Source organism: Vicugna pacos, chromosome 6 (assembly GCF_048564905.1).
Source record: "Vicugna pacos chromosome 6, VicPac4, whole genome shotgun sequence".
NCBI classification, from domain to species: domain Eukaryota; kingdom Metazoa; phylum Chordata; class Mammalia; order Artiodactyla; family Camelidae; genus Vicugna; species Vicugna pacos.
Genome location: NC_132992.1, coordinates 55,971,183 through 55,997,951, shown reverse-complemented (window position 1 = coordinate 55,997,951; position 26,769 = coordinate 55,971,183). Strand labels below are relative to the sequence as shown.

The 26,769-nt window shown below is 43.7% G+C and overlaps 1 protein-coding gene across 5 annotated transcripts in view; it reads right to left on the bottom strand.

The window, feature by feature from the left end:
* Positions 1–13,877, bottom strand: part of SAMD4A (sterile alpha motif domain containing 4A) — a 197,344-nt gene extending 183,467 nt beyond the window's left edge. For 2 of the 5 annotated variants that reach the window (XM_072963082.1, XM_072963083.1), the window contains exon 1: positions 13,659–13,875. In XM_072963082.1, the coding sequence (XP_072819183.1) occupies positions 13,659–13,854 (196 nt within the window). In that variant the 5' untranslated portion in view covers positions 13,855–13,875. Of the gene's footprint in view, positions 1–13,658 lie in introns of all 5 variants that reach the window. The other 3 variants (XM_072963084.1, XM_006199761.4, XM_006199760.4) reach the window with 3 other exon arrangements.
* Between the last annotated feature and the right edge of the window lie 12,892 nt (positions 13,878–26,769).

Genomic DNA, 26,769 nt, shown 5'->3' with positions numbered 1-26,769 from the left:
ACACACACACACCCCTGCTCTGTCCAAGGACTGAGCGGCTGATAAACACCACTTGCCATTTTAATTCAACAGAACTCCAGCATTTCCTATTTTAACTCTTGGGTTCTTTCTCTCTAAATGAGAAGGGGGAAGAGTCAAAGGAAACCAGCAGCAGCAGCAATTCTTGTCCACATTTTTCCTACTGAAAACACTGCCAACTAAACATATATGCACTGCACTTATTTCCATGTAACCCATCAGCACCTTTATATCAGAATCACACACGAGGTCCAGTTTTGATCTTACAGCTCACAGTTTCAATATTTTAACTGTGCTCAGATCATCTGCAAATACCACAATAATCTGGAAAATTTGCTAACACAGCTCATTCTGCCACTAAAAGAAAAATGTGAGAATAGGGAAGTTTTGTTTAAAATAAACAAACAAGAACAATGACAAGAAACCGTTCTCCTTTTCCAACTAGTGCTTGTTAAATGAAAGGTAAAGGTGAAAAGAATATTAAAGAATAAAGGGCAGAGCATAATTATTCTCTTGTTTAGCTGAGGTATACAAAAATACTCAAAGATTTCCCACTGCATGGTATTAAGTTGGATACTAACTTTCATGAAAAAGTTACCTCTTTAATAAGAAAGCTTAAACAATCACAAATGTTTAAAGAATCCAGACCTGTCATTTAATGTGGAGAATCCCTATGACACAGTGTCAACAGCTCCATGAACACTCAAACCAGAGTATCTGCAGGTACAGATACAGTGGTCACCACACAGCATTTTATGTAACTTTACCCAAAAGAAATTCTTTAGCACTGACATCTGAAGTCCTTCATACTGGAAGAGGGCACACTCAATGATCTAATCAATCAAAGGATGAAAGTGGACACAAACTGAGGTTTGACCAGTTACAGTCAGGCCAGCCTATGGGGACTCTGGGCCAACAGCTACAAGTCCCAGGTGAATCACCAGATCCAGGCCTTGGTCCAGGCCCAGAGGTGGCTGATGTTCATCAGGAGACTTGTGTGTTTATTTCAGCTCTTGCTAACAAGCAAAAGCCCTGAAAAAGAATGCACAGTTATCTCTTCCTGAACCTTTTATTAAATACCCACATTCCTGAAATTTTTATCCCATTGTTTCAGTTGGTCATTTGAGAATAATGTCACCCTGCATTTATATAACATGACGCACCTTACAAAGTACTTTCCACATATATAATCCCACTTCATCCTGGTAATAGCCCTGTGACGTTCATAGGGCTAACTCCATTTCACAGATGAGAAAACTGAGGCTCAAAAAGTTTAAATCATTTCTGAGTAATGATACCAAGAGCCTAAACCATGTCTTCCGTAATGGACTGAAAAGTAACAGCATCTAAATCTCTCATCTGGCCTTTATCACATACTTCTTGTTAACAGCACTAGGGTTCTCATCTTGTCTTGTTTTATTATTCAATCTTCATGCAGTTGGGTTTCTCTCCCAACTAAGATGTAAGCCTCATGTGCACAAGGGGTATGAGTTACATTTCTTTGTATTCATTCATCCATTCTTTCAACAAAAATGTACCGAGACCACCTAAGTCCAGGCACAACATTAGGTGCTGGAGGACAAAAGTGACTAAGACACAGGCTAGTCTGGAAGGAGAACAATGGCAGTGCCTTGTGACCAGGGCCTGCAGGGTGCCAGCGAGCCCTGAGGGGCCAGGGGACATGCTCAGGAGGAGTCTCAGCTCGTCCACTGCACCTCCACGCAAATGAATGCTTCACCAACCAGTGAATGAGATCCCTCCCACAGGCAGTGGGGCAGTCACGAACGACACCCAGTTCTCCTGGGATCTAGGGTAACTCCAGAGTGGCTGAGTCAGCTCCCGCATAAACCAAGAGGACATTACTGGAACTGTGATTAAAACATGCCAAAATAAAGCCAAACCTTCCTACACTCTCTCTGCCATTTCAAAATACGAGTGCTAATCATCCTCCAATGAAAACAAATCTGTGCTTTATTGTGAGTGAAGAAGCAAAAAAGAAGGGGGTCTGGAAACAACTTCAAAGAACAAGATCAGCCTGATGAACGCTGTCTCTGACAACCAGGTAAACAGAACATCTCCCACGCCCAGCACAGTCATTCAGTGTGGTGACCCTAGTGGCCGAGTCAGCCGTGGGAAGCTGTGGGAGACCAAGGTCTAGGTCATAGATGGCCGGGAAGCAACTGGGTGTAACCAGCCCTTCCCCTGCTAGCAGGTAGCCTTAGTTGACCTCAGTCTTCTCAAATCTTCAACAGAGGGGCTGGAGTAGATAAAGTCTCTTCCACCTCCTTAACTTAATGCTACTAGAAAATGAAGTAAGGAGAATTCACCCTCCGACCAACTGTAACATGTTTTCCTAAACTAATCTTTAGAAGTTTTCCACCATTTACAAACAATGGGAGAGGTTGTTTTAATTTACAGCCCTCACGTTGGTGCTTCGCCCAATTCCAGATCCTAAGGAGATCCTGACCCAGCTCATCGATTGCTAGTGTGTCAAAGTCAAAGATGCCATGAGCTATTAGATAACACACTCCTCATTCTTTCCTCTCCGTGGTTTGCCAACCTGTTTCCTTCCCCAGGTCCTGCCCGTTCATGCAGAGTCTTCCTAATAATAGAAAGGGAAATGTTTGGATCAATGCCTCTCACTTAATTTTTTTTAAATGCCAATGGAAAAAAGAAGCCAAGCCATATCAAGCTATGTAGGAGTAAAATACGATAAATAAGAGGGACATTTAAATGGACAAGCTGAAAAGAATTCTTCCAAGATCGAATTTATTAAATGTTATCAAAACTACCATTAGATATCCTTAAGTGGTTTTCTTTTAAACACCTACATTTTTATTTACCCAAGAACTGGAAGAGATCTGCAGCATTCACACAGTGGCAAGGATTCGACACGGGCTTTTAATATCAGAAATGCCTCGCTGACCTCAGTACATTTCTAAACCCTCTCAACTCACCTTTCCTCATCTGTAAAACAGACACAATATCTACTTTCTATTATACACAGAGTATTATACTACTTTGTATTATACACATAGTATTATGCTACCTTGTAATATATATGTATATATACACAAAATATGTAATTCAGAAACCATTTACTAAGCACTTACTGTGCACTAGACTCTAGATAATAATAAGCACATTATCTAATTATTGCAATGTGTTGCACTGAATTTTCACAACCATTAGTTCTGCTTCTTTGCATCATTCATCTATTCGATAACTGCAGATAGCAATTGTGCATATGTGTGTATGTGTGTATCTGCACAGTGACTGACACACAGAAAACGCTAAAAAAAAAACAAAAACAAAAAAGGAGGCGGGGCGAGGAAGAGGGGAAAAAGAAAGAAAAGATATCTATTCCCATACAAAGACTATTTTATGGTCACTTTTAGAACTATACAAAAAAAAAAAAAGAACTATACAGAGAGAACAAAAGAGACTTGGAGACATAGACTGCAATTATGATTCACCTCTGCTAACAAATGACTGACATACTCAGAGTTTATCACTGCTACTGTGTGACCCCAAAGAAACAAGATTCCATTCAGTTCACTACAACTTTTCTGAAATGCGGTGGCCCTACTCTTCTTCATGACCCAGGCTTACCTCACTGCCTACTTCAAAAAAGAACAGAAAATCACCCTATTTTGTATTTCCTAAACAAAGTGCCACAAATATGTAGCCCAAAGAGGCTAAGAAGTACAGGAGGAATACACTGGAAATGATTTAAAGAAGGCTTTTAAGACCACCCTTATTCATTCACTCATTCATTTTCTCCTCTTGTCTCTCTGCTCTGCTCTGGACGGTTCTGGATAAGTTTTCTTATCTTTATTCCTGATTCACAGAAATCACAGAATCTTAAGGTTAGAAGGGACTTCGGAGGTCACTAAGAGGTCCCAACTTCTTTTCTAAAGAAACACACCATCCTCCTCCCTCCAGTCACACCCTGACTTATCCATCTCCTTCAGAGTATGTGTCCAGAACTGCACCTCAGACTCCAGGGACAGTCTGACCTACAGAGAAGACCTGTTCTGAATATAAAATTATTATATATCGCATTATATACACAACATATCATTAAAAGTTTAGTGGCTTTGGGGCCAACCACACTGTGACATTATTCATACTAAGCTCTAAGTCTACTAAAAGCCAGAAGTCTTCTCCATGCATGCTGCTGCTAAGTCATGCTTCTTCCAACTGAGGTCTAGTGGATGCAAATGTAGAGGCTACACTTTCAGTGGTTAAATAGCAATCATAATATATTCAAATATTTTAGATCACAATTCTGTCATCAAGTCCTCAGCTATCCCTCTCGGTTCATCCACAGATTTGATAACTACACCTTCTCAACCCAGTTTACACCTCAGTCCTTGCCATGGCTACCAGCTTCAGACAGGTATAACCTGACAGCATCCTACCTCCCTTATACCACTTCTCTCTAGCCTTCCACCTTGGGGCTTCTCTGACACCACAGTGTGCAACACGGTGGACAGGGTCAGCACTCGTGCATGTGGAAACCCCAAAATACAGAGACTTAGCACCCTGGGGCAACCATTGACCAAGGGGAGAGGAGAGCCTGCTGATAATACCCACCTCATCTGTCCCTTCTGAGACAGAGTCTGTGTGGCTCCTGGAGGGTCCCCATGGGACTGAGCCCTAGTGCCCATGACAGTGACCAGCTTAATTACACAGGCTTGTGCTGGCTTCCCCCACCCCACCCTGTTTCTCTCCTCCCCGGCCCCTATTCCTTTTCCCCAGGATCACTGCCCAAAAATAAACTACTTGCACACCAGCCCTTGCCTTGGGCTCTGCTTTCTTGGAGACCCTAGGCTAAGTCACAGTCAAGAGGAATACTGATGTAGAACACGTGAGCCCCGAGGCACAGCACCAAAGCTCTCCCTTAAGGCTGACGGCAGCCGGTCAGTCACTGAAGTCACTCTAAGGCCACACAACTAGACTCTCACCCAGCCCCCACATCTCCTATTTATTCATCAGAAAATAAGGCGCTCTGTCAAAGGCTGTGCTGAAACTTAGATATGGGACGCCTACCAGGATTCCTGTAATCTGCCCAGAATACAGAATTCTCTCCATAAATGCTATCTCCCTTCCTTCCCCAATCCCTCATCAAAAGGGAAATGACACCACTTCTCCATGACCCAGTCTTCCCATTCTTAGGAAAACCAGGCTGCTTCCTATTTAGTCGTCCAAACACAAGTCAAGTTTCGGATACTCTTCTGGTTATCTTGCATAGGATCAGTGTTAATCTCACACAACCTTACAAGGTACAGAATTTACTTTCTCCCTGCTTCTTCCCTTCACAAACAGAGACAACATTATTTATGGAGGTGTCTGATGATTCACCTATTATTCCTGTACAACTCCAGAAATTCAGAAGTGGTTTCACATTGCCATTCAAGTCACATATTTAAATCACATATTTGGTGCACATACTCACACAGATAGAAATGTACACAGCGAAAGTCCGTATTCTATATGTATTTATGCTGCACACACAAGCACTTGAATTCCACTGGCAGATCAGGATAAGCTGCTTCAGAAATTTCAATGATTGCACTTTATGGGAGTACGCTGGGGAAGTAGGAAGGGATCTCTCCCATCCGGTCTCCGGAATTAACATCCCTGCTCTTTCCAGCTCAACTTTACAGTCCATAGCATCAGTGAAAAAAAAAAAAAAGAATCTTTTCCGGAGCCTCATTTTCCATGGGACACTGATCATTAGAATGCCTGGAAATTCCAGCGGGGGGCACAGTCAAAAAGCTCGGGAAATGCCACGACAGAGCCCAGCTCTGCCTTCCTCAATCCCAGACTCCATTCAGGCTGTCTCTGAGCCTGGGGAAATCACAGAGATTTCAAGCTGCTCTCCTTGGAAAGTGAGTGTCGGGGGTGGAGATGGGGTTTGGTGGGGTTGGCAGGGGGGTACTTCCTAAAACCTTTCATGTAAGTTTTCATTTGCAAACAAAAATCTTATGATACTAACGCATAAACTTGAAAGCCAACCCACCAATTACCTCTAAATTACCTTCCACCTCTAATAGTCTATGATTTTCTACTCAAAGTGTGGTCCACAGACCTGCCGCAGCAGCATCACCTGGGAGTTTATTAGAAATGCAGGCGCTCAGGGCCCCCTCCGCCGCAGACCTCCTCAGTAAGAATTTCCAGTTTAATAAGAGCCCCAAGTGATCTGTATGCGCATTAAACTTTGAAAACTGGTTTAAGATACTTTTATCTTCTCCTGTAAGTGTTTAAGATGTTTCATTTTAACACTAGTTCTAACCAAAGTAATATACAAAAGTATTCTACCAAAAGGAGCCAAGAGAACTATTACTAACTCTCACAATTTTATGGGTAATTTTAGGGATAAAAATTCGGGTTGAGCTGATGTATGTTTAAGTATGTTAGAAATCAGAGGAGTGTTTGGATTGCTCCTTCTTCCATTCCTGATGGACAACAGGCACCATGCTCCCTCTCTCTAATGTACTCACACTCATCCTTCAAAGGCCCTGCAAGCCTGCGCCTTACATGGCCCATGCATGGAGTGACCCCATATGTGTGGTTTCCTTCATACAATGCTCATTAAAAGTATTAAAAAGGCAAGACCCTCATGAGCCCTGAAACACTTGTTTCAAATGACACACTCAAGTTTACTTTTCCCATTCATTCCTTCTTGGATGACCCATCCCATTCTGTTCTCTCCCCTCCACTCAACTCCAGTTTTGTTCTCTCATTGGAACCACAGCATTTAGCCAATCTTTATAGGCTAATTATTATACATACAGATCTTCCTCAGCTTATGATGGGGTTGCCTCCAGATAAACCCATAATAAGTTGAAAATGCATTTAATACACCTAACCTACCAAACATCATAGCTTAGTCTTGCCCACCTTAAACATACTCAGAACACTTCCATTAGCTTACAGTTGGGCAAAATGATCCAACACAAAGCCTATCTTATAACAGTGTTGAACACCTCATGCAGTGTACTGAATCCTGCACTGAAAGTGGAAAACAGAATGCAAGGGTGCAGAATGGTTGTAAGAGTGTCGGTTGTCTACCCTTGTGAGCATGTGGCTGACTGCCCAGCATCACAAGAGGATTGTGGGGCAGATATCTATCTAGCCTGGGAGAAGATCAAAATTCAAAATTTGAAGAACGGTTTCTACTAAATGCATGTCGCTTTGGGAATTATAAAGTCTAGATATCATCTAATTCAAACCCCTATAAGTCAGGGATCATCTGTGTATATGATGCTTCACCTCCACAACTTGAGTGTAAGCTCCTTGAGAGGTCTCATCACGTCTACCTTACCGCTGGACACAGCTCCCAGCTCGCGGCTGCAGGACTTGGTAAATTAACATGTACTGAGGAACCGGTCCCACAGTTTCTTACCAGATACTCAGTCTTCTGCAGATGCCATTTAATGGTATTACCTATTGTGTAAAAGAAACCATTGAGTTGTGTGATTGACTTTTTCCCCCTGGTAAGCCAAGACAAGGAAAACTGTACTGAAATGATGATATACAGAGTGGCAACAAAACCCTAGAACTAAGCTAGAGTCCCAAGGAGCACAATGCTCTTGCACAAAAGCAGCAGGTTCCTCCACACTCCAAGCTGGCTCTTGGGGTGCAGGCTTCAGAGCAAGACCCAAGCCTTGACTAGCTAACCTTGAGAGAAAGCTTGGCTCAGCTTCTGAAAGTTCTGTTTTCCTTGGGAGATTCCTGCCTCAGGCAGCTTCCACAGAAACAAAAAATAGCTCAGAGGAGACGTCTGATTCTGCATCTCCATCTATGTGAACTGGATGAACTCAGTATGGCCTTGGAAGGAATGATTTAGAAAAGAGGAAAATGAAGGATCAAGTTAAAAACTCAAAGCAGTAACTCTATTTTTAAAAGAAAAAAAGGCTTTTATGAGCACCACACCTTTCCTAGCAAATGAGTTGTATAAAGCACTTCCCTTGTGGATAAAAACCTCCAAATTTCTCCCCAGGTCAAGGAGGAGGGGTATTCCCTCTTCTCTGGTGTTGACAATTCTCATTAGAATTACGCTTCTGCAGGACATACTGGGGAGTTTTTAGCCCTTCCAACCCTCATTTTACCCTCCTTTGTTTATTTAAACATAAACAAGCCAATTTGACTGCTGTTAAGTTTGTCTGCCTTCTCCTTGCTTTAGTGGGACCTGTTTATAACACAAACTCAGTTGCTGAAGCCTTTGAGCATCCAAGCTAAACAACCAAATCCAACTTATTTGCAACAAAGATCGCAAATGTGTACGACCTGCTCGCTGTCACCCCAGGCCAAACCAAAGAAAATTACAAACCCTAAGTGAAAAGTGTTTCAGACATAAAGTCCCTGTATATTTCAATCCACAAAATGATTTTTTCTTTTCACATTCACCAACTGAAGGGAAAAAGTGGTGACAAATAATTTGGAAAAACCAGGTCAGCACCACATTTTTTTAGGACCCAAAATGACAGAGAATAGAACAACACAGCTTAAATACAGGAGGCAAAGCACAGTTGGCTTTTATCTTTCCAGGGTTCCAGTCATCTTCAGTCTCTTCTTGATAATCCTTGAAATTAAAAGATGCCCTATCATTTAAGAAAACATTATTTATATAAATTCCATACTAATTAGAGGCAAATTTAAACCTGGGGGACAGAAAAGGTCCTCAATGGACTGTTAACAAGTAGCTTCCAGACAATAACAAAGTTTTGTTTGCTCCATTCTACCCATGAGAAAATTATGGCTCAGAAATTAATTGACTAGCCCCATCTGACTGATTTCAAAATCCACACTCTAAGAATCCTCCAGACATATCCCCTCCCATGGGTATAAATAAATGGCCACCTGGATAATACCTTCTTTTCCTCTCTATCTCAAGCCCTCCTTCTCCCCAATATAGCAATGCTGAAAGCAACAAAGCTGCCTTAGCCTGATGACGCCACCATGTGGCCAACATGGAAAACTGTCTGAACCAAATTGCCTCACCTCTCCCATTTTTGCCTCTCAGACAATCATGCACATATGAAAAAGCTTTCTCAAAGGTGTACACACACACACACACACACACACACACACACACACACATACACCCCTCTTTCATCATTCATCTCCTCTTCTCTCCCCTCCTCTTGCTCAGCACACTGCTGCCTAAAAATCTTCTTGGCTTCTCTATCATCTCTGCAGAATTGAGTCAAATTCCTTAGCTGGTAAAGTCCTGCAAACACATGGCTTCTGTTTTAACTTCTGCCTCTTAGAGCCCAGCATTCTACACCCTTCCAGCCACTCTAAACTCACTATTTCTTGTACACAACCAGGCCCTTTCATAAGACAACATTTTTATAAATGCTATCCCTTCTGCTTGGAAAACACCTTCATGCCTGCTCTCCACAATCCTTTTTAAATATTGAACCAAATTCTATTCACCATTCAAAACTCAACTCAAACATATCTCTTCAGTAGAGTCTTCCCTGACTCCCCCAGGCAATTAGCTGTAGGTTCACGAAGCTCCCAGAACCTCTCCCCTCCACGTTTTTTATTTCTGTATCTGTGCATCTGCACTTGCGATACTGACTAATCATTTACTCAACATGGGTATCTATGCACCAGGCACTGGAATACAGTAAGTTACTTCTGATTCCCACTGCATAACACAGGGCCAGGAAAGTAGTAGGCAGTTAGTAAATGTTTTTGAATGAAAAACTGAAAGAAAACTACAAACAAGATCTCATCCAATGTCATCAGGAAAGCTTATACCCTTCAGCTTTTCTTTTACTCAATCTGTGATCTAAAAAATCAACTCAGGGTGTGGCATACTTATACTATGGAAACCAAAAACCATAAAAATCACAGAACCAACATCTTCACCCTCTAATGAGTGCAAATACACCCACAAGTCCTTTTCAATCTTCACAATTAGTTTAGTCTCCAACACTACCGTTTCAGACAACCCTTCCTCTTGTACTTCATTATAAATAGAGTAACAATCTCTTTGCCATTTATTGATTACAAACATATCCAATTTTCCCACAAAAATGCTCTGTTTTGTGAGTTAATAAGTTTGTGGATTTATTTGTGAATCTCCATTTATTACACTATTTCCACTGGAAAATATATATGAAGTTCAAATGACAAAAGTCTTAAACTACTGCCATGCAACCTATTTTCCAATGGGTTCTATTTTTAGGTATCAAATGACATTTTAGCCCCAGAAATAGTCATCTCCAAACTGAGACTGGCCAGAAATCTTAATGGTCACTTGGGCTGGTGGCTGGAGGACATGCATCTGAGGTTATGAGGGTTCTGGAAATAAGCCTCTACTTTAGAGAGCTGATCATCATCAATACCCACTGACCAAATCTGGAGTGACACACATCCACACACAACACACACACACACACACAAATCCATAAGTACTAACTCAACCATGTTCTCATGGTCTCAGATGATCATGAACCTAAGACAAAGGATGAAGCAGTGAACCACTAGAATCTCAATAAACGCTAAATTTAAGAGAACGAAAGTTAGTATCAAAATACATCCCACAGACATCAAATAAACTATGTTTAATGTGAAAGCTTATCTCGCTACTTAAAGTCAGCCCTGGAGAAAACAGAGCCAAGTTCACGCTATCACTAATGATTTGTTGTTGTTGTTGTTGTTGTTGTTGTTGTTGTTGTTATACTGAGATCAAGCTCCAGATAGGAATTTTGTTCCCATTCACCAAGTTTTAAAACCTCTCGTCATCAGAAGAAATGTGTATGTTTGTTTAATTGATGATTACAAAATAAAGTAAGTGATATATGATGAACCTGGTATAGGAAACCTCAGCCAGTCAATGAATAAGTCATTCTACACAGCCTAGATTTCTGAATGGGTAAGAGCTTTACATACCAAAACAGTTTTAGAGGTTAATTTTCTTGAATGTTAATATTTCCAACATTCATGCAATATTTCCCTCTCTTCTCAAAGAGTGTATTTTAAAATGTATCTTTTTTGACAGTTCACTCTCATTAATGAAAGATAGCAATTACTGATTTATGTTATTACAAAGTAATACTTGAGGGGCCAATTGAGTGTTCCTACCCTAATATTCCCAAACCTTCAGGGCTTTTGCTCCCAATTCTTATGTTTAGAGTTATGATTTTTCTGTCTCTTTCCTAGTTGTCAAGCTGTCAAGGGTCACTTTTCACTGCTGGTTACAACCACCCCTCATCCCATTCCAAATGTGGTACCCCATACATGCTATGGACTATTTTTTAAGTTAAAAAAAAGTAAGGATTGTTATCTAACAGAAGAGTAACTGTGTTCTAAAAGGGGGTCTGAGGTATTCTCCCAGCCTTTACATCATCTATTCTGGTTGCTGAGTGGGCATTTTTTGCCCCATTCTTGGTTCTTGGCTAGATTCCAGATACACTAGGGAGCTAAGCTCCAGACTCGGGCATTCTACGACAAATCTTGATGCTCTTTATGATCCCATTATGCAGAAGTAAATCAAACTATCACATGCCCTCACTAATGAATTTCTCTACTGGCCACACAACAAAACAACTACAAAGTTTCCAAGGAAGCAAAATGTCCAGGTTGAAAGATTGAACCAGAGATGGTTAAATGGTCTCTATCTTACATAATGGTTATGGTTTCATATATCCACAGCATTTAGCATCATGAACAGGTAGGCATCTTACTCAAATAAGTATGGTTAAAAATTTTTTTTGAGGCAAAAAACTACCAAGTGATTTTAAAAACTCACAGAAGTCCAATTTTTTCCCTTGGGTTATTAAGTTATAAGATTTTTAAGCAAAGCAATTTCTTTTTAATTCCATATATCTAATTGCTTCACCTACTAAACTGACTGCTGCTATACTGGGGAAAGTCTTCTTTACTCAAAGGGGAAAAAATGTTGCTCTAATAGTTGAGTAACCTAAAGATTAATTATCATTATTTTAAACAGTCCCTACAAGCACTGAGGTCAAGCATTCAACAGAAACTAATGTACTTAATTTTTTTGCATTCTATAAAACATAAAAGTTTAGATAACCTTGTTCATCAAACTTGAGATACCAAAACCAAGAAACCATCAAACCTGAGAAACCAAAACCAAGCACGTGATAAGAATGGAAGTAAAGAGAATCTATCATCAGTTATCCTAGTTACATTTCTACACTCTTAGGAAGGAGGCTGGCCTTTCAGCTATTTAGAAACATAGAACTGAAGGGGAAGGGGGTCCTGCTGCTGCCACCCTTGAGAGTAGGGGGTGGGCTACTGGGCTCAGGCTGAATCCCCGTGGGGCCTGTGGGATATCCTCAGGACGGCCCCCCATACTTGGTAGCACAAGAGCATCTGGGTGCAGTCCTATCTGGTCAGGAAAAGAACTGCGAGGATTTCCAGTGGTCACTTCCAGCCTATGATTCTATATATGGAAACATCCCATCCTGGTGTTTCCAGCATCATGAGCACCACATCAGGGAGGAGGAGTGAGGAGCAGGCCAGCCCTCCTCCTGCCGCCCGGCAGGCACACTCACTTTAGCGTCTCCCAGGCCCTGCTGCCCTGGACTGGACCTTGTCATCAAATGGCAGCCCAGACCTCTGCTGAGTCTTGCAGGCGGGCGGCCCTAACATGGAACAGCTGGAAGAGGACCTTGCATTCTTTTCTCTGCGTAAACACTGGGGGCTCTGTTCACCCTCTGGCTGCAGCATGAACTGAAGAATTTCCCCTATCCAAAATTACAACCAACAGACCTTTTCCCCACCCCCCATCCTCACCCCCCACCCCCACCCCGGGATATAATTTCAGTCTGTCACCACCCGTGCTAGCAAATAGCAAACTGTCGAACCCTTCGAGTGTATTCACTTTCTACACTAGTTGAGGTGTTGGTAGATACTAGCAGGGTAATAGGAAACGATTCTGTTATGTTCAGTAAAGTTTCCTAACAAAAGCATTTAAGGACCCTGATTGCTGCCCGCTCCCTACGAGACCCTTTCTGTAAGATCCATATCAATACGAATAACGTCGTGACAGTTAAGTACAACCACGTAGTATATGAACGAATCGCAAATATCGTGTTAATAGTCTGTAGCGTCACCTACATATTATTCTGAAGACGGAGCTCTAAAACTGGAATATCAGTGGGGAAAAAAAGGAGTAACAATATTGGATTTTCATGTATTCCTCACACAGCCTAATCAAAGCTCGGCTTGTGAAGGGCAGTCCTTGGCTCCTCATGTGTTGCTGAAATCCGGAGAGCCACGTTGCCCAGAAGAAGAAAAAAGAAAAAAAGCCCAGAAAATCCAGACTCTACGTGACCTGACTTACTTATTTCCCAGGAAACTGCATGAGAGAAAAATCAATCATTCATGCTACCGTAGCTACCACACGGAATGGACTGACGGAGTTGACAGTGGGCAAACCCGAAGCGGCCAGCGGAGGTAAATGGGAGGCAGGGCCTGGGGAGGGGGCGGGTTGGGAGGAGATGCCAGGGGTCGGGGGGCCGCGCGGTTGGGTCTTAGCGGACTAGCGGTCGGGGGCGGGGCCCAGGCCCGAGGCTGGGAAGCAGGGGCGGGGGTCGGGGGTGGAGAGGACCGGACAGCAGGACTGCGGGCGGCCGCGCACTTACCCGGACTGTTGGCCTCGCCTTCGAGGACGTGCAGCTCGGCGCAGTCGGCCAGAGAGTGCTCCAGGCAGAGCTGGAGGAAGCGGGCCTGGGTCTGGCTCACGCGCTTGAGCAGCGACAGCAGCGCAACAGTCTGTTCGCACTCGTTCCAGCCCTTAAACCAGCCCGCCAGCACCCCGACCTGGTCGCGAAACATCATGGTTAGGGGGCGGCTCTCGGTCTACAAAGCCCCCTCGGCGCCCCAGCCCGCCCCGCCCGCCCCAAAGTTTGGCGGAGCCGCAGACCCGCGGCCGCCTAAGATGCGTTCCCGTTCCAAGGTGGCTCTGGTGCCCGGACGCTGCAGGTACTGCTTCGGCTCCTGCCGCTCTCGTCTGGTTTCAGTTACGTTCCGGTGGTTCTGGCTGATTTCCCCAGAGATGATGACAGACAGTAGCACGGAAATGTTTCTTTTTTTAAAAAAAAATAACGATTAAAAAAAATTTCCCCACAAGGCACACAAACTGAATGAAGAATGCTCTCTTTTCCCCCCTTCTCGTAGCTTCGGGATGGTGATTTCCGGCTCCCCAAGGGTCTCTTCCCTGCTGGGTGGCAGCTCGGACCCTTCACACCCGCATTCCCGAGCGTCGATCACCACTGGAAGGAGAGAAAGGGCTGCAGTGAGACCTCGGCCAGCGAGGGAGCGCGCCCAGGAAACGAGTGCATCAGAGGGGATGAAGGGGGGCGCCCTGCGTAGGTTTGGTTCCCCCAAATTCCCGCTGCCCCTCTACACCCGTATGCGGGCGATGAGGTATTCCCGTTCTGGGAATACCAAGAAGCCTCCTTCTCAGGTGCAAGAGGAGACCCCACGGCTTCCTGTTGCTGCCGCTGCGAATGGATAGTGCTCCCCACACACCCAACCCGGGGTGGCCCCCGGGGGCTGTGCCTGCGAACGCCCGCAACAGCAACAGATCTTCCTCGCGCAGAAAACTTGCAATGCGGCTGCGAAGGGGCGCGGGGGTGGGGGTGGGGGCTAATGCAAAGCAGAGGCGGAGGCAGCAGCAGCCCGAGTTCCTTCCTCCTCCTCCTCCTCCTCCCCCTCCTCCGACACCTCCTCCTCCTCTCGGAGAAGCAGCCGAACGGCTGCAGCTCCATCTACAGCAACAGCCAGCATCTCCACCGCCAGGCGCCCCTCTGGATTTAGGCCGTGAGCAGCCGCGGCAGCAGCTCGAGACAAAAATAAACTCTCCCCACCCAAAGCTCCGCGCCCAACGGGCGGAGGCGCAGCCGGAGCCGCGGCTCCCCCGCGCCGCACCGCTCCAGCCCACCCGGGAGGTCTCCGAGGACCTGTTTAGCCCTGAGCGATCAGATGTGTGCGTCCGTGTGCGTCTGTGTGTATGTGAGTGTGTACGCATGTGTGCTGTAGGCATCCTGCCCCCGCTGCCGCCGCCTACGGGCGGGTCTGTCCGGCCCAGCGCTTAGCCCGCGCGTCCCAGGCCGAAGGCGGCACGGCCACGGGCGCACGCCGAGCGCAGAAACAGCCAGATCCCGCAGCATTGCTTTCCCCGGCCGGTAGGGCGGCTCCGCGGGGACTGCGGCTCCGCGTCGCCGGCACACGCCCCCGAACGACCGCAAAGAAGAAAGTTCGGTTTCGGGGGCTCCCCGACTCCTAACCCTGTCTGAGTGGCCGCTAGCGGCGGAGGAGAGAGCCCAGCGGCTCAGCCCTCGAGGGGTGGCTTGCTCCTAGCATTCGGTTTCCCGGCTCCCAGAACTTCTCCAGCGGAGGGGGGAAGTCCCCAGGGAAGGGGACCCAATGACCCGCGGGTCCCCTGCCGAGGGCGAAAGGGAGAGGGCGCTCACCTCGGCGCGGCTCATACCGGCAGCTCCGGGCCCCAAGCGCGGGTCCGGGACAGCGGCGGCTCTCAACGAGGTTGGGGGCGCCCTGAGCGCGGGCCGCGGGCCATGCCGTCGGGGCGGGCGGCGCTGAGAGTGTGCGGCGCTGCGGGTCCCGGCAGCCGCCGCTCCTGCTGCCTCCACTGTCGGCTCGCTGAGGACTGAGCCGCCCGAGCCGGAGCTCCCCACATGCTACTGATTAACATACACCATTACATCATGGGCTTGGCAGGGAGCGCCCAAGCGGGGGGAGAGGAACCCGGGCGGCGGCGGCGGCACGCGGGGGGAGTCGGGGGAGGATCCCCGGGCCCAGCCGGCGGCGGGGCGAGGGGGGGCGAATTCCTAAGTGGGGACCAGAAAAGGGGAGGGAAGCCGAGAGGGAGGAGCCGGATGGCGCAGAGGGGTCGGGTTGGAGGAACGGCGGGGCAGAGAAAGAAGTTTGGGGAAGGGGAGGGGTCTAAGTGAATTCCTCCCTTCTACCGCTAGCGCGTTCTGGAGGGGCCGGGACGCTGGAGCCGCTGGAGCGCCGGCCGAAGGGGGACCCGGAGGGCGCTTGAGCGGGGGCGGTGCTGCCACCGGCTGCTTGTCCTTGGGAATGTGGTTCGCCGAGTCAAGTGACCCCTCTGCCCTAGTGGGGCCGGGGGTGGCAGAGCGGCTTGGCCCGCTGGCGGCGAAGACCCGGGGTCACGGGCGCTGGGGGCGTGAACGGGTTCCCGCGGTCGCGAACTCGAGGGGCGGAGGAGGCCGAGGGGCGGTACGCTGCGCGAGGTGTGCCTGGGCGTCGGGCTCCGTGAGGCCGGTGTCGAAAGAGCGCGAGAAACGCTCGGGCCACTCACCCTCGCCCGGGTCGGGCCTTGGATGCCCTTTGCCCCTGTGGGCGGCCTCACAACCGGCCCCGCACCCCTCTCCGGCCTCGCTCTCCCCTGAGGAAGCCGCCTGATTTCCGAGGCCAGTCGGGGAGCTACGCCTGGCGCGCGGGCTGCGGCTGCGACTGCGACTGCGGGCACGGAGCGGAGACGAGTGCCGCCCTGAGCGCAGAGAAGCGGCCGAAGCCACCTGTGAGCGCGTCTGAGTCGCCGGGCTGGGCAGCTTTTACCTGGCCCTGCAGAGTGCGCGAGGCCGAGGCCAGGCAGGGGCTTCACAGGTCCTCGCCGCGCGGAAGAGGATAGGAGGGGCCGCGGGGTGGGGGTGCGCTGAGGCCAAGCATCACAGGGAAGGCTGGGAAACTGCCCTTCTCTGGTCTCGAAAGTAGAGGATTGGTTAAGAATACCCTGAAACCTATAAACTCGCTGTGCCTTCTAGTATTAAGTGAATATTCACAGATAGACTTGATGACTAAACCCGGGCTATCTCCGTGTTTTCAGTGAGAACACTGAGCCCCGGAACACTCTCTAGCAACCTAAGGCTTTGTTTATGAAAGAGTACTTCTGAGAAATAAGTGAAACTCGTGCTTCAGACACAGCCTTCTCTACTGTTGCTAATACAGTATTTTTGAAGATGAAGTATCTGAGATATTTCACTGATTAACACTTCCTTTTTAACCCTAGCAAATGTCCCTGGGATTTCTATCATTTCTTCCTTCCTTCCTGAAACTTAAGTTTCTGCACCGTTTAGTTTCTGTCTAACATATGACAGCACCTAACCATCTGTTGGGGTATTGAAAGGTCTCGTGGAGCTGCAAAAATTTAGGTGTTGCTATTAAAATAGGGTATATGAATAATTTTCTTAAGCTCATTATTAACCAGCCAGGAAAGGTATATGCATAATTTAGTGACTATTTTGCCCTAAAAACAAGAATTCTAGAGTCAATGTTTTAATTTCATTTTGTTTTATTATTACAGAAGCAGAAAAGCTTAACGTATTTTCCCTAAGATGTTACTATCAATTAGCTAGTCCTTAGTAATACTTTCTATCAGGAAATGGGGAGGAGGTTTAGTACATGGTATATCTCAGTATATACCTTGCTATCAACTACAGCCAAAACAGAAGTTCCCCACCTGGGGCTTTTGGAAGCCTCCAAGAGTGATTTTTTAAGCGAAAAAAAACCCCCATCAGTTTAGTTAACTTATCTATTTGTAGTTTACTAAACGAATAGTAAACTAAAAAACAAAAACAAATCGAGGCAAATCTTCAGGAATTCTACTTAAACTGAAGAATGAAAATACTGCCACCTACTGGGAAAGTATATTGCTTACAGCAGCCTTTGACCTAGGAAAAGATCTAATTAGCTTATTTTTTAAGAAATACAAAGAGAAGCATGACATGAATTGCAAGCCCGCCTCGTTTTTGTGGGTTCACAATAATTGTGATTTCTCTTGCCTCTGGGCCTTTTCCCTGACAGTAAAGGAAGTGGAGATAAAACCCAGTGATGTTCTTTATTCCTCACAGAGTGAATTCAGGACTGAAGGAAGGAAGGTAATACTATCAGCTAAATATATGTTTTTGCCTTAAATGTGGACTTTTCCTGTGTGAACCTACCAGTTTTCCAGGAGAAATGAGAAGTGGCTAGCAAGTACTAAATATCCACATCACTTGGAAAAGGAGTTTTAGTGCAAATTCTAACTTCCAAAGAAAGGATGATTAGACAGTAATCTGGGAGGAATGGGATTCAGGTGAGTGAGAAGCATGAAGGCAGGGAAGCCATTTCTTGGTTGATGGAGACAAGCCCAGGTGGTTCTCTGTACCCTGGACTCAGGAAAGGTGCAGAACCGCTCATGAGCATGCAGGCAAGATTGGGCTATTCCAGCCAAGATATAGAGAAGGAATGACTATGAAAAGTGCCCAGGAGGGAGGAAATTTGAAGACTGACTGAAAGTGAGCCAAGCTGGCATCTGCATCAGATAGAACTCTAGCTCTGTAATATTTGTCACTAGGATATAGTATGCTTTCTGAAGAGTAGGCATAGCTACAGTGGAGTAGTTTCTGTTTAAGAATATTAGTTTAAAATAATTGTAATGCTTCCATTCGTAAGCTTGTTAGGAGGTCTGAAAATAACTGGCACAGTACTTGGCCTGTAGTAGGTACATGATTTATATTAGTTTTCCTTCTTTGTATGCACAAATTAGAGTATGTTAATTCAGCTAATTTACATTTTGGGTCTGCCTCCCAGAAAAACATGCTTTATTCATCCTTCAAAGACATGTCCTCTCAAAAGCCATGTAATAAGGCCTACGATGGGATTGCCAGGGCTTGAATCGGGATTTGAGGGGATGAAGAGAGATGTGGAGGAAGAAACTGCAGAACGGGTGACAGATGGAATGTGGGAAGGCTAAATCAGGAGTCAGGTCTGCTAAGATAGCAACAGTGAAAGGCAAGCTGGGTGAGGCCCGAGAGCCACGGCTTAGGGAGACTAAACTTGAGTTCAGATCTCATTAGAAGAAGTTCAGAAATATCTCAGTGTTGGCAGGGGCACACGTCCGGATAGAAAGCCGGTGTTCTCTTTGCCTGGGGCAGAGTAGTAATGGCCACACCAATTTCCTGTATCCCTAGCATGTTTCTATACCAGTGGGATCCTGGCTGCTGGCTGGCCCAGGGTAAACCTGGCCAGGCAGAGTTGGTGTGGGGGGGGAGGGGGACTCAGGTAAAATAGTGGGACTCATGAGGAATCAGCTTTCACTTTTCACTGTAGTTCTTACCACTCTCGGGATCGTTCTCAATTTTTTTTTTCAGTGCTTCAATTTAGAGAATACTTTCACGGGAAAAAAAAAAGGATTTAAACCTAGTTTTAGGTAAATAGAATGCCTCTACCCAAAGGCTATGACAGGTGTGATTATTTATTCTTCAGGAGTCAAACACGAATAAGAATTGGAGGGACATTTTGCATCCATGAAAAAGGGGGGATTTTTTTTATTGTGACAAAAGATACATAACATAAAGGTTACCCTTTTAACCATTCTTGAATATAAAATACAATTGCATTAAGTACATGCACATTGTTTGTATAACCATCACCGATTATCTGTTTCCAGACCTTTTTCACTATCCCAAACTGAAATTCTATACATGTTAATAAATCCCCATTCCTCCCTCGCCTCAGTCTCTGTTAACCACTATTCTACTTTCTGTTTCTATGAATTTGCCTATTCTAGGTACATCATATAAGTGGGCTTATACAATATTGTCCTTTTGTGTCTGGCTTCTTTCACTTAGCATATTTTCAAGGTTTCTCCATTTTGTGGCATGTGTCGAAATTCTATTCCTTTTAAAAACGATTAGTATTGCATGAAGAAAGCTTTTGAGACAGCTTTCTCTAGAATGGAGCTAGATAAGAAGGATGAACTCTGGTTTATAGAACATTTAGTCAGGTACACTGTCTTTTTGACTCAATCTGAAGAGTATAATCCAAACCAATTAATAGGTACTTAAATAAAATGTAAATACAAGCAATTGAACCACAATTTCAAGTGGGTCCACACTTCTTAAAAATAAACAAGTATGTGAAGTATTAATTACAGGGTTTTTTTTTTTTTTTACAGTAAAACATCTTATAAGGTGTCATAGGTACATTTTCAAATAAATAGTCAGAATGTTAAATGTAAGCATTGCAAAACTACTCCTGTTTACAGGATTTTATAGCTCAGGATTACAAAAGTGGGAGCTTAAACCTTTTAGAGGGATAACTTGCCCCAGATTGGCATGAAAGTAAAAATTACTCATTCTTATTCTGATCTCTGTTGTTGATTCAAGAACTGCCAGTATCTTTTCTAACTGAAAGTGCAATTGAAATGTGGCCACAGTTTTAAATAGCTGAAACTTTTAACTGTACAAATCTAAAGTCATATTTCTATCATCTAAACAAAGATCAGACTCGCCTTCTCTATTATTCTCTAAAGCAACCTCTGTATGATGAGAACATCCCGAGACTGCTGGCACCAACAACTTTCTTCTAGCCAGGTACTGCTGTTACACAGGATACGTTAAATATTGATTAATCCCACATTTTCCACATCCTTGGAACGTTCCCAGTCAGAAAATGAATGAGAAACTGCCTGGCTACACATTTAAGTTTCATTGCAAGATTTCTCAGAGCCTTCATTATGCTCATGCTCATTGTGCTTCTTCTGGAAAGTACAGTATGTGGCAGGTCCTACACTTAACTGAGCCCAGACACATTCTTCACAGGTCTTGTCGTTTGGTGTTGCCTGAGATATGTTTGGGGAAATGCTGAGTCTGATCATGGGTTCAAGAAAAGCAATAAAAATGATGAAAGAATTGTAAAATTGTACCTACAGTTCAATGTTGAAAAAACACAGCTCAGTGTGTTTTTCAGACAATGTAGAAAGGTGACTTGTGATTAAGAGCACAAGCTTCAGGCAAAACACAGCAAAGCAGAACTGGATTCAAATCCAAGCTCTGCCACCTAATAGGTGTGTAATATGGGTTATTTAACCTCAGTTGGTCTCAGTTTTCTGCCTACCTTGGTAAACTGAGCCAGGTATCTAGAAAGTAATATCTAATTTTATCAATTAGAGTAGCCAGGAGAAAGAAAACACCAATTCTTTTGTCAGAGGTCATGAGTATAAAGCATTGTTAACTGAAAAGTTGAAAAAAACGTGACGGTGTCTCACAGGTAGTAACTGCAGGAAGTTACTACCATCCGCAGGGCTGGGGAAACCAAGTAAAGAGATTGGAATTATAAAAATTTAGAAGTTTGGAGGAGGGGCCCCTCAGAGCTGAAACACTCATACCTCTGAGAAGGGGCGCTGCTAAACAGGGGCTGGAATCCTAAGTTGGGGGGTGAGAAAGCAGGTTCGACAAACGCTGGGAGAACTGTGATCTGGATTCAACTGCTACTCCTGGAACCAACCACCATTGCCAAGGTAAAGAAGTGAGGCTGGGGGATGCTCACAGGAACAGGAAGCCCACAGGAACAAGCAGGAAGGAGCAAATCCCTTCTTCCTCTTATCTTCCAGCCTCCCTCTGTTGCTCCAATTTGCAAAGCCTCATAGGGAGCCCGCTGCAAAGCATAAAGTGTGGTTTGCAGAGTCCTAGCCCGGTATCACAAATGGTGGGTTTGCAGCCAAGAGGTGATAGCTTAATTGTTGGCACAAATACAATGTGCTCAGAGAATCAGAAGAATACCACAGCTATTCCTCCTCCCCTAACCTGACTAGTTGACTCCGTCAAGTGCCTGGTGTGGATTTGCAGCATTTCTCTAGGACATAGGTATGATAAAGACAGTTTAGAGTAAATAAAAACAGAAAACCCCCAAAACAAGGTAGGCTTAACATCACAACTCAAATTTCAAATGTCCAAAACTGAACCCCTGGTTCTGCCCCTTTGGTTCTCCCCAAGTACATTCCCCCTCAGTCTTTTAAAAGTGAAACTCTTTTAAAAGAACGAGGTTACCTCCCTGCTTTGACGCTCCAATGTCTTCTCACTGCCTAAGACTCCCCTGACTCCTGCCCATGGCAACAAGGCCTGCCCTCTCTCCCACCTCATCCACTTTGCTCCTCCTCATTTATTCACCTCCAGTCACTCAAGCCTTTTCTCTCTTCCTCTGACACCTGAGCTCTTTCTCGCTTTTTGCTTTTTGTCCCTTGTATCCAACATGCTGTGCCCATCCTCTTGACAAGGCTTGTTTCCTCTTAACTCCACTTTGTATGTTGCTCCTTTCAAAGCACTTCCAATACCGATATTTCTAAAATGCATATCTGATTATATTGCTCTGTTTAAAATTACTGCAGCAATTCTTTAATACCTTTAAGATTTGATCATATGACTTTTATACTTTGTCACACTGATACATTTGCATGTGTTGAACCATCCTTGCATCCCTGGAATAAATTCCATTTGATCATGGTGTATGATTCTTTTAATGTATTGTTGAATTTGGTTTCCTAATATTCTGCTGAGGATTTCCACTTGCAAAAGAATGAGGTTGAACTCCCTTCCTAACACCATATACAAAATTCAGCTCGAAATTGATTATAGACCTAAATGATAAAACCCTTAGAAGAAAACATAGGAGTAAATCTTTGTGACCTTGAGCTAGGCGAAGCATTCTTAGATATGACAACAAAAGTACAGTAACAAAAGAAAAAATAGGTAAGTTGGATTGAAAAATATTAAAAATGTTTATGCTTCAAAGGGCACCATAAAGAAAGCCCACAGAATGGGAGCAAATATTTGTAAATCATATACCTGATAAAGGACTTGTTCCTAGAATATAAACTCTTACAAGTCAGTAACAAAAAGTCAACTTAGTTTTAAAATGGGTAAAAGATCTGAATGGAGATTACTCAAAAGACTAAAAATAGACTTACCATATGATCCAGGAATCCCACTCCTGGGCATATATCCAGAGGGAACATTAATTTAAAAAGATACTTGCACCCCAATGTTTATAGCAGCATTATTTACAATAGCCAAGACATGGAAACAACCTAAATGTCCATCGACAGACGACTGGATAAAGTTGTGGTATATTTATACAATGGAATACTACTCAGCCATAAAAAAGAATAAAATAATGCCATTTGCAGCAACATGGATGGACCTGGAAAATGTCATTCTAAGTGAAGTAAGCCAGAAAGAGAAAGAAAAATACAATATGATACCACTTATATGTGGAATCTAAAAAAAAAAAAAGACAAACGATCTTATTTACAAAACAGAAATAGACTCACAGACATAGAAAACAAACTTATGGTTACCAAGGGGGGGAGGAGTGGGAAAGGATAAATCAGGAGTTCGAGATTTGCAGATACTAACTAATATATATATATAATAGATAAACAACAAATTTATACTGTAGAGCACAGTGTAACTATATTCAATATCTTGTAATAACTTATGGTGAAGAAGAATATGAAAACAAATACATGCATGTTGTTATATGACTGAAGTATTGTGCCGTACTCCAGAAATTGACACATTGTAAGCTGACTATATGTCAATAAAAATATATTTTAAAAATAAATAAAATAAAATGGGTGAAAGATCTGAACAGATATACAAATGGCTAATAAGCACATAAAAAGATGCTCAACATAATTAGCCATTAGGGAAGTGCAAATTAAAACCATAACTACACTGTAGAATGGTAGTTGCCAGGGGTTGGGGTTGGGGGAAATAGCTGTTGTTTAATAGCTATAGAGTTTCAGTTTTGCAAGGTGAAAAATTTCTAGAGAGCTATTGGGCAACAATGTGTTTGATATACTTAACATGACTGAACTGTACATTTTTAAATGGTTAGGATGGTACATTTTAGAGACTTTGAAATGGAAACCTCACTTCCAGTCTTCACATTCCCTACTCACCCATCCCAGCTTTGATTTTCTCCATAGCATTTAACCTCCATCTGATATACTGTATCATTTACTAATTTGTCTCTCTCTCTCTACTAGAATATAAGCTCCATCAAGGCAAGGGTTTTTGCCTGTTTTATTCACTGCTATATTCTCATGCCCACCAATGTAATGTCTTGGGCACTCAGTAATTATTTAATTACTGAATCAATAATGAAATGAGTTCAGGGAGCAAACAGAGATGAGGTCAAGAACACAAGTAGTGTTGGCCTCAAAAGTAGATATAATCTACCTCCTCTTTTGGGGAAGAGAGAAAATTATGTCTACTGACTTTGAACATCTGAACAAAGTAGTAACAGTAATACCTGTCACACACAGAGCTTGCTACCTGCTATGACCAGGTCTAAGCACTGCACACGTATTAACTGGTATAAAGCTTTCAACAGCCTAGAGATAGGTTCTATTATCACTATTTTTATAGATGAGGAAACTGATTAGAGTGAGGTTAAGTAACCTGTCCAAAGGAAAAGTGGCAGAGCTGGGGTAAAAACCAAGATACATGACTTTGGCGTCTATCATCTTAACATACCTTTTGAAGCTTCTTTGCTGAAAGTGGTAACAGCAATGATGGGTGACAGAACTTGAGAAGAGTGAAAGAGAAATAGCTATTGGGAGTTCGGTAGAGGGTCCATTAGGAAATCAGTAAAAAGATTGTTGAGCAGCAGTGAAAACCTAGAAACAACTAAACAACAAGGCTTCATGGTAGACTCCATTAATTGGTTCAGCAGTAAAGAAATATAGTTGAGTAAAGCCAAACTTTTGGGTTGCTAGGGCAGGTAGAGTGGAGAGGTCAAGAAAGCAAGCTAAGATGATAACACATTTGAAATAGTTGAGGGGGAATCCAGGAGCAAGTTAATGAATGATCAGAATAGACTCAGGGACTGAGGACTTAAGAGGTCACGGTGTTAAGAAAGAAAAGATTCAGGAGAATTATAACATACAGAAATGTGGAAAGAGAGGGGAATTCAGTGTTCAAAATCTAGGTAATGGAGTTAGGGAATTATCCAGTGGAACAGGGCCCGTCTGAAGCAGGACTGAATAGAGGAGGCTGAAATCACTTCCACCTACCATTCCTAAACCCCAGATTATCTGTACTGATGCTTCAAATTTCCAAACCCAGACAAAACTCTTCATTCCACAATTAACGGAAAGGCTTTAACAATAGGCACAGTGGGAGATAATTCAATGACTTGCGTTGAATCTTTAAGTAACCATTTTTAAGTTCCTCCCCTAGAGCTAGTTTATACATTAAGAACCCTCATAGGTACCAAGTTGGGAAGAAAGGGTCACTGAAAGAGGTGGCTAGTCACCTATCAAATCTGCTTAATGTAGCCCTGGTTCAGATTTTTGCAATGTACCAACTACTCTATATAAATCAGATGTTTTATTTATCTAATGATCCATTCAAATAAATGCTTTTATAGATGTTCTCACAAGATGTCCATTATTCACTGCTATTGGCAAATTCTGACATAGGCCTCTAAGAGTCAGGGTACTTATTTTTACTTGATTACTTACCAAATTCCTCCTACTTACTACTAGCAGGGGCAGGAAAAACAATTACTTTAGTTGCAGGAAAGGGAGCTAAGGGCAAATCATCTTTAAGAGTTATGAAAAATGATGGGTGAATGGATAAAACAAAATGTGGTATATACATACAATGGAATATTATTCAGCTTTAAAAAGGAAGTAAATTCTGATTCATGCTGCAATATAGAAGAAACTTAAAAATACTATACTCTGTGAAATAAGCCAGATACAGAAGGATAAATATTGCATATGAAGTACCTGGAATAGTCATTCATAGAGACAGAAAATATAATGGTAGTTGCCCAGGGGTTGAAGGGAGGGGTGATGGGGAGTTACTATTTGATGGATATAGTTTCAGTTTGGGATAATGGAAAAATTCTGAAGATGGAGGCTGGTAGTGGTTATACAACAGTGTGAAAGTACTTTATGCCACTGAATATCTAAGAATTGTTAAAATGGGGGGAGGGTATAGCTCAAGTGGTAGAGTGCATACTTAGCACACATGAAGTCCTGGGTTCAATCCCCAGTACCTCCTCTAAAAAATAAATATGTAAACCTAATTACCTCCCCACCCCAGAAAAATTTTTTAATGGTTAAAATGGTAAATTTTATGTTTTGTATATTTTTACTACAATAAAAAAGTTATGAAAAATGGAATAAGATTGTAGGTGGGATCTACGACAGAAGAAAAAGCAACCATGTGTCTAGGACAGTTTAGGTATAAACAGAACTGTAAGAGGAAGCAGGATGGATCAGACAAGGGAAATGATCCCCGAGTATTCCCCTAATTTACCCACAAAGTGAATTTCCTAGACTAACTGCTCCACGGCTAGCCAACAGCTGCAGGGACTGTAGCTTTTGACTACCCTGCTTCCAGGGCCAGGGTTAGAACAGGGCCTTAGGAGTTTCTGACATGGGGATGTGCTCTATGAAGCTGTCAATGCTTCTTTTAGGCACGAGTACTTTGAGGTCAGGAGCCTTTTCTGATTCTTTGTAGCCCAGACTCCCAAAAGGTACCTGGCCCCTAGAAGGTATTTATTACATAGCTGTTGAACATAGAAGAAATTTGATTCAGTTTCTAAAATGGAGAATAGGAAATGTCTTTTTGAGAGTGCTATATTTGATGGGAATGAAATGATATTATGTAAAAACACTAATACAAAGATAAGGCATTGTTCTTAACACAAACAGGACAAAAAAGGCTTGGAAATCTCCCTGCATGTCACAGTTTATTTGCTGTGATATAATTTCTTGGTGAGTCGAAGGTAATTTCCACTGAAGAAACAGGAAGTTCTGATTTACCTTTTTCTTCTTAGTCATCTTGGGAAAAACAGGGAATGGGGCTTTTTTTGACTATCAGGTTCCTCAACTCTTAAAGAGGATGTAACAAGGAATGAACAAAGTGA